The following is a 14405-nucleotide window of genomic DNA, read 5'->3' on the forward strand; positions in this document are numbered from 1 at the left end:
GCGAAGAAGCTGAAAGCAGCGATGAAGCCGTAGAAAAGGTTGAAGCAGTAGCAATGGCGGACTGCTTGGTGGAGCTGGGCAGCCATGGATGTCGAGCTCAAGCTCGAGCTTGACGAAGAACGAAGAAGATGAAGCAACCACAGTCGCGTGGTCGCATGGGCTGTTCATGGTCGAAAACGAAGCAGCGGCGACTTGTTCGCATGGGTCATCAATGGGGTGGTCATTGGTTGTTCTGAGCTGGACGTAGCGGGCAGCAGAAGAAGCAGCAAACATGGCGTTATGGCTATGGCAACGGGTCGACAACGAAGACGCAGCCATGGACGAGCTTTTGAGCTCGACGTGGAGAAGATGGGCTTCTTGGTGGTGTGTGTGCGTGAGTGAGGCGTGAGGGAGAAGGGCAGTAGCGAGGGCAGCCATGGGAGCTGGTCTTGTAGAGGTGAAGGTAGCCATTGATGGGGAGGTTGGTGTTTGGAGAGGATGAAGAGAGGGGGCGGATGTTTTTAGTTTTAGGGTTTGTTTTTGGGTTTCAACAAGAAAAATGAAAAAATGGGAGGGGGTTGGGTGGATGGTTTAGTTATGGGGCGGACCGGGTCGACCCGATTTAGAATGGACCGGGTCATGGGGAAGGTTGGACAATTTTTTGGGCCTGGGGTTGAAATTTGAAGAAGTGGCCCAATCCGATTTTTCTTTGTATTTTTGCTCTCTTTTCTTCTTTTATTTTTCTAAAACTAAATTATAAAAATACTTAAATTATTATTAAGAACTAAATTAAGTTATAAAAGCGCAAATTAACTACCAATAACAATTAACACACAATTAAGTAATAATTAAGCATAAAATTGTATATTTGGACATTAAATGCTAAAAATGCAAAAGATGCCTATTTTTGTAATTTTTAATTTTTGTAAAACAAATTTAATTACTAACAATTGTAGAATTAAATCTTACATGCAAAATGCGACATATTTTTATATTTTTTATTAATTTAACAAATAAACATGCACAGACAAATACAAATAATTATCCAAAAATGTCACAAAATTCTCAAAATTGCACACCAAGGAAAATCATGTTATTTTGAATTTTTTCGGAGTAATTCTCATATAGGGCAAAAATCACGTGCTTACACCTGGTAGCATTTAATCGAGAATATTTTATAGCATTAAGTACGCAGCTCGTTATAGGGAATATGACATTCATTGCCTACCGTTACATATTCTTCAATGTCCCCCATAATTGTCATTTAAGAGAGACTTAATCCTAAAACCTTGTTCTCTAGGAACAATTATAAATAGTGAGCTCAACAACCATTATAAGGGAGGGAATTTTATGACAAGCTTATGCTACATACAATTCAAAGCTCAATAACATTTTATCTTCTTGCTCATTAATATCGTTACTACTCCCTCCAGAAGCTCTGCTCCCGGAACCAGGATTTTTATTGTCTTATCTCAATTTCAACACTAAATATTACATTCTTATTTAATTTATTTATTGTGTTGTGATCAAATTATTCACTTGTCTATAAACCACGTATAGATTTAACTGTACCGTTTTACGGCTAAACAATTTTGGCGCCCACCGTGAGCCTTAGAGATAATTGTTTAATTGAGTTGATCCTTGCATATATCACTAATCGTTTGATTTTTTGTTTTTAACAAAAATCATAGAAAATAGGAGATAACGATGTCAATATCGTACACAACGTTGAGGCCCAAGGAAATCAACCTCAGCACGAAGATTCGATCAGTGATACACGTAACGAGGGGGATGAGGCCACACTAATCCATGGCGGCAATATCCATGACATGTTCGAGAGATAACTCCTGATGATGCTAAAGACGAGCACGTCGCTGAAACAGTAAGGATCCTAAGGGAGCAACAAAAGGTTATTATGGGCCATCTCTCGCGAGGCGTTGTCGGGTGATTCCAATATCGCGAATGGACGAGGTCCAGTTCTTCCTGGTGCTCCCACAAACCAAACAACGCAGAGGGTCGACAACAACACCCCGAAGGGCGAAGTCGATTTCGACAGGGCCGGGGGGACGGTAGTGGATCCGGTAACCACAATGAGAATGATCACTTTAAAACCGAGTTCATAAGGTTTATAAGGTAAATAAACGCCTGAATGGATCAAATTCCAGTTGCACCACCAGTATTGAAAGGGCCAGACTCAAAAATGATCACCTAGTTGTCGTTCAAACCAAATGCAGCACCAGAATTGATCCGAAGCAGTTCAAGATGCCAGACGTGCCGAAGTATGATGGGACTTCGGATCCTCAAGAACACATCACCACCTATACAACGGTGGTGAAGGGGAACGATTTAGCTCCGCACGAGATTGAGTCAATCTTATTGAAAAGATATGGGGATACCCTCACGAAGGGGGCCCTGACATGGTATTTGCTCTTACCCGAGCACTTAATAGATTCCTTCGAGATGCTCGTGGATTCTCTTATCAAAGCCCATATGGGGCCAGAAAGGTACAAGCCCAAAAGTCCGACATATTTAGGATTGCACAAGGAGAGTCTGAATTACTGTGGGAGCTCGTGACCAGATTTTAGAAAGAAATGATGCTACTACTGGTTGTACCGGACGAATGGACAGCTGAAGCACTTACTATAGGGCTGAATCCGAGAAGTTCCAATGCTTCCCGAAAATTGAAAGAAAGTCCACTCGAGTTCCAGGAAACAACATGGGCAGATGCTCACAACTGATATGAGTCAAAGATAAGGATTAAGGATGATCGACTCGGTTTTTCGGCATCAACCAAGAGTTGGGACCGAGAAAAGAATAAGGATAAATCAAAGGATGATTTCGACACAGATTGACAGTCTTCAAGAGGTCGATTTTTGCCCTATGAAAGGGCCGAAGGATGCGGGAGAGGTTTTCGGTCAGCAGATAGATTCGCTATCGATATGAGAGTTGATCGCGACCGCAATAACAGATCATTGCATGACAGGGAGATATAAAGTCCCCAAGATTCCTCCTACCCCATACTATCCAAATACAACTTCAATGTCAGCGTAGAGGAACTAGTGTTGGCTATGAGGAATATTAAGGAGGCACGATTCTCGAAACCAGTGAGATCTGATCCCAATCTGAAGGATCCTAAATTATGGTATGAATACCGTAGGACCAATGGCCACCAGACATGGGAATGCCGACATTTGCGCGAGGAGGTGGCGACATTGCTGAAAAATGGCCATCTTAGAGAATTATTAAGCGACTGGCTCAAAAAAACTGCGGCCGCAATCGTGATAACGTGGAACCTCCGAAAGCATGAGAAGATCAACATGATTTTTGGTGGGAACGAGATTAATGGAATGACATTTTCGGTAGCAAAAAAAATGAAGGTATCAATAACCCATAAAAAGAAACTTCGGGAATTCGCTTAAGACGATATTACTTTCACAAAGGAAGCTGCATATGGACTACTGCTACCGCATAACGATGCCTTGGTAATCTCTCTTAATGTTTTAGATTTTAAAATTAAACGTGTTTTGGTGGACCCAGGAAGTTCGACCAATATTATCCAGTGGAGAGTGCCTGAACAAGCCAAGCTGATCGGAAGTATTATTTCGGCCACAAAACTCCTGGCCGAGTTCAATCTGGCAAGCATGACAACCGGAAGAGAGATCTTGTGGCCCACGAATACCGAGGGATAGTGAAGACTACCCTTTTTGAAGTAGTAGACAACGATATGGACTATAATATTATCATGGAGAAACAATGGTTGCATGAGATAAAGGTTGTGCCTTCAACATATCATCAATTACTAAAATTCCCGACTCTCAAGGGAATTAAACAAATAAGAGGAGACCAATCAGCGGCAAGGGAGATGAACGCAATCTTAGTTTCCAGTAGCAAAGGGAAGGCACACGTAGCATAGCAATTACAGGAACTGACGCCTGCTCCCAAGCCGAACAAAGTCAAACAGGGGGAGGAGTCGTCGGAATCCTATTAAGTACCAAGATATTTCCAGGTACCAGAAGAAACGGTCGCAACAAAGTCCACATCGGAAGAACTTGAGCAAGTCGCATTGTTCGAAAAGTTCTTGGAAAGGAAGTTCCATGTGGGTACAGGACTAAACCCCGAGCTTAGGTCAAGATTTATAGAATTTCTTAAATTTAACGTTAACTATTTTGCGTGGTCGCATGCAGATATGACAGGTATCCCGCTAGGAGTGGCCGTGCACAAACCAAGTCTAGATCCTAACATCCCTCTGGTGAGGCAGGAAAAAATGCCCTATTACTGAGGTCAGAAACAAATTCGTCAAAGAAGATGTAATTTTTTCTTGATATCGATTCAATATGAGAGGTAAAGTATCCTGACTGGCTAGCTAACGTAGTAGTAGTTCCAAAGAAAAAGAATAAATTCCGCATGTGCGTAGACTATAAGGATGTCGATAGAATGGTTGTGTTTGATGAGATAAGGTCATTGGACCTAGAATGGGTACTATCAGACTTGATTATGGTATGTATGGAGGAATAATATCAGAAATCAGTTTAGGATTTGACCTTGGTTCTTGTCGGACAAGAGGGGGATCTATGACTTGTTGATATGATAAGTGGTTATGAGTTTTAACGTGTTTCTTTCATCATCGGCAGTAACCGAAGGTTTTAGGACGAGAGTTTATATTGAGCAATTACTATGATCGGAAGTTATTGCTATGAGTATGTGAAATGTGTGGTATATCATGCGATTTTATCTTGGGCCATGGTTATGGCTTGATATAGCTTGTTCAGATTTATACAGTGTGTAAGTACGAGATTCGGTCTTGTAAAGATTGCAGATATTGGAAATTGGGTTCTAAGGCTTATGAACTAAGGTTGAATTAAGGATCTTCAGTTATTTTGTGTTGTTAGGCTATTATGAATAAGGGTGGCATAGGATCACCCTCGGGTACATACATGGTAAGATACACGGCGATTCGATGGCTTTGGAACGACTCTTGGCATGTTCGTGGTTGAACATATGTTTAAGTGGGGGAGGATGCAATGACCCGACCAGTCGTTTTGAGCATTTGTACTTCGCTCGGTGGATTGAGGGCATGAGTAGCTCCGTATGATGTAGTATGACTTGTGTGTATCGTCGGTTTCGATTTTCGAGTAATTCCAAATTAGTTTGGAAGAATGATTCTCAACTAGGAAGCTTTAAGTTGAAGAGTTGACCAAGTTTGAGTTTTGAGTATTTGACTTCAGATCGGAGTTTTTATGGTTCCATTAAGTCTGGATGGTGATTTTGGACCTAGGCATATGCCCAAATTTGCATTTGGATATTTCTAGAAGGTTTCGGCACTCATTGGTGAAAGTTGGAAATTTGAAGGTTTGGAATGTTCATAAGTTTGACCGAGAGTTGACTTCGATGTTATCAGATTCGGATTGTTGTTTTGGGAGTTGGAATAGGTTCGATATGTCATTGGAACTTGTATGCAAAATTTAGGTTCATTCTAGATTGGTTAGGCTTGAATCGGACGCTTGGTTCGAAGTAAAGGTGTCAAACGGGTCAGGTTGGCCCGGTTCCAGGTTGGTAGTAAGCGGGCCGGGCAGGGCTGGGTTGGGATAGGAATCGGCTTGTGCCGGGTTTGATACAGGTTAACCAGACCGGTACCACCTGGTAATGTCATGTCATTTTTAATCGATTAATCGGACCGGCCCATACGGTTCGACGACTAAGTTAATTTTTTTAATTTCTTTTACTTTATAATGTTGACCGTTGGCAATAGTCAGCTGCCATTTTGACCGTTGCCCAATGGTTAATTTGTAAGAATATCCCTTTTTGGGCTTTCAAAATAACACTTTTATTATTTACTAATTAGCCCTTTGAAAAACTATAAATAGACCCCCCCTCCCCCCCTCTTCTTTATTTATTCACCCATCTCTCAATTCTCAAACCCAAATTCTCAATTCAAGTTAAATCATGTCATGTACTTCTAGAGTGCTTATACGTTTGGGAACGCTTTGTGGTGATAGGAGAAAATAAAGAAGTTCGCAAAGTAGAGTGCAAGAACTGTGATCGAGTCTTAAATGTTCGTTGAAAGTGAGAGGCCACGGGCTGTTTAAGGAGGCATATGAAGAGTTATCTTGAGCGTCCTCCAGAAAATCTTATTCAAGATTGTAAGTTGATTTGGGACAATTTGTGTTATTTTAAAATTATTAGACTTATTTAAGCTTAATGTTTAGTTTGTTAGACAGGTTAATTTGAAGTATTATTATGCAATGAAAATATGAAATGAAAGCCTTTGAAGTTTATTCAAACATTCTTTTTATACGTTAGTTTTTAGTGTTTTATATTTTTACTTTATCTTAACATATTGTTATTCAAAATACATCAAAAAAAATTGGGAGAAATTAAATAAATAGCCAGATAAATCTAAGCGAAAATATTGTTCAAAACTCGGAAAATACGCCAGTATATTATACTGGAGTTCCAGCATAAGTATACTAGAACTCCAGCATAATATACTGGAGTTCCAACAAGTATAATTGTCCAGTATAATATACTGGAGTTTGAAGCACCGGTGCTCCAGTCTCCAGTATATTATACTGGAGTCAGCAAAGTATCCCGGTCCTGCATAATATATTGGAGTTCATACACAAGTGCACCGAACTCCAGTATATTATGCTGGACCGGTCTCTATTGCAGCAAAATAGTGGCTATTTTTCATTGACTTCGTAAACGCTGGCTATTTTTGAATGACCAGTCCGAAAATTGGCTATACCATGCTATTTTTACAAATAATTTAAATAAAATGCCCGGCCCGGCCGATTAGGACCAGAACTATTCCAATTAAATTTAGCACAGGGGAAGCCCGGAACCAGTAAATCCGGTAAAAAATCAGGGGTCAAATTCGTTTTAACTTTAAACGTGGGTCTATCTGGTTCGGGTCGGGTTAAAGGAGGTTGGGTCGGGTTTATAATATGTGGGATTATTTTCCAAATGTGGCAGCTGATGTGGATTTCTGTTAGCCAATAAGGATATAAGTAGTTATACTAAGACGACAAAGACAAAATTGATACTGTTATGAAATAAAAGCAATTTAGTAAAACATGAACAAGAAATAAAGATAGAGAGAAAGGAAGAGATTTTCTTCTTCAATTGTGTGTATTTTCTTATCTATTACAAAGCCTTTATATAGGCATGAAAAGTGAAGAAAATATGTCATGGAATATGTCATTGAACATAGAAAATATGTCATTGAATATGTCATTAACCATTTGAGAGAAAGATCATGGAGGAAGAGTAGACATCCACCATATTTTGATTTTTATCATAACACTCCCCCTTGGATGTCCATAAATAATGTGCCTCGTTAAAACCTTATTAGGAAAAAACCCTATGGGAAAAAAATCCTAATGAAGGAAAAAGAGTACACATATTTAGAAATACGCCTTTTGGTTGCCTCGTTAAAAACCTTGCAAGGAAAACCCAATGGGACAAAACCTTGTAAGGGAAAAAGAGTACAACGCGTATTAACTCCCCCTGATGAGATCATCAGTTCACATCGTTGAGCCTTCGTATCCCAATCTTGTACACTAGTTTCTTGAAGGTTGACGCCGGTAGATATTTGGTGAACAAATCAGCCATATTATCACTTGAACAGATCCGTTGCACATTAATATCACCATTCTTTTGAAGATCATGTGTGAACAATAATTTAGGTGAAATGTGCTTTGTCCTAACTCCTTTATGAATCCTCCCTTTAATTGGGCTATGCATGTTGTATTTTCTTCATACAAAACTGTGGGTAGTTTATCACACTTCAAACCACATTTGTCTCGAATAAGATGTATAGTAGACCTCAACCATACACATTCTCGACTTGCTTCATAAATAGCAATTATCTCAGCATGATTAGAAGAAGTACCCACAATTGATTGCTTAGTCGATCGCCAAGATATGACAGTGCCACACATGTAAACACAAAACATGTTTGAGATCAAGCCTTGTGTTTGTCAGATAAATACTCCACATCGACATAACCAACAAGATCGGTATTGCAATCATTGCCATAAAATAAGCCCACATCGGTAATCCCACTTAGATAACGCAATATGTGCTTGATTTTATTCCAATTTCTCCTTGAACGGAGCTATATCTTGCTAAGACATTAACTGAAAAAGTTATGTCATGCCTTGTAGTGTTAGCAAGATATATTAGCGCACCAATTGCATTAAGATATGGTACTTTAGGACCAAGAAGCTCTTCATTATTTTCATGAGGTCGGAGTGGATCTTTATTTATATCGAGTAATCTCACAACCATCGGGGTACTTAATGGATGTGCTTTATCCACATAGAAGCTCTTTAAAATCTTTTTAGTGTATGCTGATTGAAGGACAAAAATTCTATCTTTCATATATTCAATTTGTAGACCAAGACAAAATTTTGTCTTTCCAAGATCTTTCATTTCAAATTCTTTCTTTAAACAGTCTACTGCTTTAGGAAGCTCTCCGGGAGTTCTAATGATATTTGAATCATCAACATACATGGCGATTATAACAAATTCAAATCCATATCCTTTTATAAGGACACAAGGACAAATTGAATTATTCTTATACCCTTCTTTCAACAAGTACTCTCTCGGGCGATTATACCACATGCGCCCTGATTGTTTCAATCCGTATAAGGATTTTTGAAGCTTTATTTAATAAATTTCTTGGAAACCTTAATATGCTCCAAGACAATTTAAATCTTTCAATGATATCCACTATACGCATATCAAGTTTTTCATATATTGCCAGATTAAAACCTGAAGTGACTATATCCACTATAAGAGAACATGTCTCCATATATTCAATGTGAGGATATTTACTAATTTTCTTGTGCCACAAGTCGTCTTTATGTCTATTGACTTAAACCTTTCGCACAATAACACATTTATACCTCAATTGATTTTATACTTTCAGGTGTTGGACTATCCGTCCAACTTCACATTTTTCAAGTGAAGTCAATTTCATTGCGTATTTTTTATTTGGCCAATCTTTTATCGGTCCAAATTTCATGACAGATTTGATCTCAAGATCCTCGTCAATATTAATCATATTGAGCGCTATATTATATTAACAATATTGTCGATAATCATTTTATGTCGGTTCCATTATTACCCAATAACGACATAACTTATTGAGATCTCTTTATTTCATTATTTTCAGGTACCTGAGCCTCTCCCATGAAGTCTTATGAAGTGTTATGTCGTGATGCTCTTCTAGGGCACTTGCCTCCTTATTATGACCATTTTGAATATTTGCCCCTCTCCTTCTTCAAGGAGTTTTATCTTTGGAACCGATTGGTCTGTACTTCATGCGTGCCATAGACTCTGTTCCTCATGGACTTTATTCTATTTGGAGCATTAGCAGCTGAAATATGACATTTAGCTTTGAGTCAGCAAATGCGTCTGGCAATAATTTGTAAATGAATTATCACTTGAACTTCAAGTTTATATTTTCTTGTGCGAGGATCTATATGTATTCATAATAATTCATTTCACGTATCACTTTCTTAGCTGCCCATTTTCTCCCCCTAATGTTGGAATCACCAACACATTTCCCAACCATCTTTGGGAACTCATCTTTGTGCATTTTGGTGGCATAATTAAATCATATAGCACATCCATATTTCTATATAGAAATTATTTGGTTCCTGACCCTGAACCGATTGTGATAGGGAGAAATTTTTATAACTTGGCTAGATGCGTACAAGTGCTGTTGTATATTAAATAATAAATCTCATACCAAATTTCGTTTTTGGGAGTTTTGTTCTCATAACCAATGATTTAGCTATAATTGGAGGCATACAATTTCTGCTAAACCAACTTGGATTTAAACCAGTATTATTAAGATAAATCATCATAATTTATATTCTGGAATTGTGCTCTAATAATTTGAGCAAGCAATCTTGCAAAAACCAAACTGCAAGTTGATAACAAATGCACATGTGACCATAAAATAGATGCATCTATTAAAATCATATAATAGTAAACGGTCCACATGGCAGGTGACTGGACCCATATATATATCACCTTTTATTCCTTCCAGAAATCAAAGGATTCAATCCCAACCTTTAACTGGTATATCATGAGAATAAGCAGCACAAGAGAATTCTTGAAGAATCTTCTATTCTTCAATATATGTCAATGTAATTCTTAATTAATTTTTCGCATCATAATTGAACCGAGATGGTCAACCGGTCATGCCAATTAATATTTGTTTTAGTAAACCTCTAGTTTACTTGTGGCATATGATTCCAGCATCATGCTTATATTTGTGTAGTACAAATAGAAAGAAGATCGGGTAACCTTTCATATTTACCCGGTATGATTATAGAAATATGAAGATATTCAATCTTCCTTTCATTTATAGTCTCAATATGCCAATCACTTTGACTTATATATTTGAAACTCAAAAAGTTTCTTTTGAGACTTTACAATATCAATGTCATGAATAAGTTTATTCATCCGGGTAGTAACAAATTAGTTTTTCCGGAGTTCTTAACAACTTTTGTACAACAAGATCTTTTATCATACCATTCATATGGTAAATGTCTCCTTCACGGAGAAAATTATATCATAATAAATTATCATGGTCAAAATCATCACAAGCAAAATCATTTCTTGCTTTAATTTTGCCTTTAATAACTTTTATAAAGCATGACAAAATAATATTTGGCATATCACATGTACGCGACCAATGACATATTCATGTAACCACACAATAATATTTATGCTCTTTATTTTACTCAAACCTCCCTTAGAGGTGAGTTGTGTGGTATTCATATAATCATGAATTGCATGTCTTTATTCATTGCTTTTATCACATATTGTCACATTCAACTTTAGGAATGAGTTTGCATTCTTAATGCTTATCACAAGTCACATTCTCTTCAAGGAATGGATCATAATCAGCGACGTGCTTTATTATTTTCATACCAATTTGATGGTAAGCATTGCCTTCACATTTTGAAGGACTATTTTGAGAACCCTTATTGTTCTCCTTTTATAATCATAGTGATGATTATTATTATTATTTTGATATTTGGAACGCCCACGTTCATTGTTCAACTACTTGTCTTCATTGAAACTTATTATGCACTATTATCACATTCACTTCAAAAATGGAGCAAATCAAGTGGGACAATTTTTATGCCTTTTCATTAAAAATATATTATTTTTCTTTAGTCATCATTATATCATCAATATGGTACATTGGGACTCAAACCCAATGTCTTACCAATATAAAGGCATGTTAGGCCATAATAAATTAGGATTCAAGCCCAACTCTTATCATTATGGAGCATCAGGACTTGATCCCGATGTCTTATCATCAATTAATGACATAATAGGCTAAACAATATTGAGATTCATTCTCAAGCCTTAATTTCAATCACATGCCAAGAAAGTTATACACAACTAATTTGCAACTTAGCAAATCAAATTTGCTTTCTTAAATAAGTGTACAAATCTCAAATCAGCGTAAAGCTTTATTAATTATTTGTAGCATCTATATGAAATACAATTGTTTGTAGTCAGAATATTTCTTCTAAATTCTATTAGAGTTTAAAAGGATCATAAAATCATTGTCATAATATTTATTGAGTCTCTCTCAAAAATATTGTTGTTTTCGGGGTATACCCTACCTATTGGATTTGATTTAACGCCATGACTTTCCTTCACTCAATTCAACCAAGCAATTAGTGAATAAATTTATCAAAAGTACACCATATAGGTAACAACACATATATAGTACTAATACATAAATTCAGCATTTATATTACCTGAAAAGTGACATTATAGGTAACAACTTACCAGTTGTAGCTTGTGCATCATTCATATAAAATACTTAAAAATGGTAAGTCAGTAGCAAACATCAAGTAGGTCATGGATACTCAAAAATACCTCTTCTAGTAGTCATACTAATCATTGTTTGCTTTCAAATGATACGACCATAAATTATGAAGTATACTTTCTCAATAGCTGGTTTGTTTTCCAAACTTCAAAGAAGTAATTAATCAACCTAGATAAAGATGTGAAGTATTTCTTGTTTTCTTCAAGATGATTTATGCTTTTAATCAGTATGACCAATTTTATTTTATTTTTTATTCCTTTTTTTTGGTACTATATGCAAGTGTAAAAATCCAAAAGGAAAAAAATATTCATCCAAGTAAAAAAAATGTTTAAAGCAAGACAGATTGAAGATAGTTAACACATAAATATGCATAAGACAATTTATATAAAATATCCTTGGTTACCATGACATGCATCATATCAACAATTAACTGCTACTATGATTTTCACATATAGAACTTCGAAAATTTTATTCCATTCATGTGATATAAAAGATGTAATATTAATATGTGCTTATGCAATACAGGTGTAGTACGAAGTTGTGTGCATATGAGATTTTAAAGGAATGACAAGTATAAGATAATCATACCTTCTTACATTTCATTACTTACCATATGTAGTTTCTCTTTACATTTAACCATGTGATGATATGCATGGATTCTAATTGTAATCTTTCCGAATGTAGGAAAATTTTTGTAGATATATATATACAATTGGTTAGAGACTCGTGCTGATAACGTGTTATGAAATAAAATCAGTTAAGTAAAACATGAACAAGAAATGAAGATAGAGAGAAAGGAAGAGATTTTCTTCTTCAATTGTGTGTATTTTCTTATCTATTACAAAGCCTTTATATAGGCATGAAAAGTGAAGAAAATATGTCATGGAATATGTCATTGAACATAGAAAATATGTCATTGAATATGTCATTAACCATTTGTGAGAAAGATCATGGAGGAAGAGTAGACATCCACCATATTTTGATTTTTATCATAACAGATACCAGATTTTAACGAAGGGTATAAGTTACCTGCAAAATTAGGGCACACCATTACTGTGCGTTACTCTCCCCATGGTATTCCCTTTATCTCTTTCTTTGCTATTTCCCGTTCTTATTCGGCAACTACTGTTACAGTTTATTCTTCAAATCATAGTAATATGTCCATTTCGGCAAAGGCTAAATTTGGGGTAAATAACAACTTTGAGAACGTCAAATGTTTAGATGATGCTGTTAGTTTCCTCCATCAAATGGTTAGGATGCAACCTCTTCCTTCTGTTTTCGATTTCTCTAAATTATTTAAGACTATCCTAAATATGAAGCAGTACTCTGCTGTTGTTTCTCTTTTTCGAGAAATGCAGAAATTGGGTATCCCAATTAGTAATTTCTTCTTGAGTATCGTGATTAACAGTTATTACTTGATGCATCGTGTTGATTGTGCATTTTTGGTGTTAGCCATTTACTTGAAGAAAGGCATTCCGTTTGATGTTGTCACCTTTACCACCCTAATTAGGGGAATCTTTGCTGAAAATAAGGTCAAAGATGTAGTTGACTTGTTCAAAAAGTTGGTGAGAGAGAAGATTTGTGAACCTAATGAAGTCATATATGCAACCGTCATGAATAGGCTCAGCAAAAGGGATCATACTGAAAAAACTGTTAGTTTGCTCCGGTTAATGGAACAAGGGAGCACTAAGCCCGACATATTTAACTACAACATTGTCATAGATTCCCTTTGCAAAGATAGAAATTTAGATGCAGCTATCAGCCTTTTGAACGAGATGAAAAAAAAAGGCATATGTCCAGACATATTATGACAAAGGCATAACATATAACTTGGAGATAGCTATAAAAGGAAGAGAATGGATCATTTGTAAAGATACGAAAGACTATATGAATATATTGGTTCACTTTGTTTTCTTCCGTCTATCTTATTGTTAGCAAAATCACTTTTCTTTATTCAGTTTTGATTATCAGTAACCCGTATTCTTCTAAATTAAAGTTTTGACTGAAATTCCACTTTTTGGTTAAAGAACTAGATGATGATGACAATAAATAAATTGATCAAGCGCTTAATCTTGTATATAAATGCATGCTTGGTTCTTCTAGTATTTGTTTGTGCCTCTTGATGTGACCTACTACACTACTTTCCAGTTTGGTGTGCTTATAACTGGAAGTTGTTTAAGATGGCAATTCCTTTCTAGTTTAAGCTTTGAAAAAGTTGCAAAACACCATTCAAGATGTAGCTACTAGTGGTGCATAACTTGGCCTCAGATATATTCTATCTTGTCCAAAGGGAATTTTTTTTTCCTATGGCCACACACCCTTAGAATACGGTTAAAAGATAAACATTTTTGCGAAAAGGAATAACACATATCATGGTTTGAGCAGCATGTTTACATTTATGCTAATTACTGACATGCAGAGTTCCAAGTCATAAAAAACTTCACATTCCATTCTTAAGACTTTATATAAGCTATCGAGAATATTGATTTGTCATGCATGAATTTTAGAGTAAATACCCTAAAAACCCCATAAACTATTACGTTTTTGTCGGTTACATACT

General features: G+C 36.4%; 1 protein-coding gene across 1 annotated transcript; it reads left to right on the forward strand.

Moving 5' to 3' along the window:
- The first annotated feature begins 415 nt into the window (after positions 1–415).
- LOC104218096 (putative pentatricopeptide repeat-containing protein At1g12700, mitochondrial) lies at positions 416–13656 on the forward strand. Its single transcript, XM_070167298.1, has 2 exons — positions 416–460; positions 12844–13656. The coding sequence occupies exons 1-2, from the start codon at positions 416–418 to the stop codon at positions 13654–13656; spliced, it is 858 nt and encodes a 285-aa protein (XP_070023399.1).
- The last annotated feature ends 749 nt before the right edge of the window (positions 13657–14405 follow it).

The sequence above is a fragment of the Nicotiana sylvestris genome, chromosome 2, assembly GCF_000393655.2.
Source record: "Nicotiana sylvestris chromosome 2, ASM39365v2, whole genome shotgun sequence".
Lineage (NCBI taxonomy): Eukaryota > Viridiplantae > Streptophyta > Magnoliopsida > Solanales > Solanaceae > Nicotiana > Nicotiana sylvestris.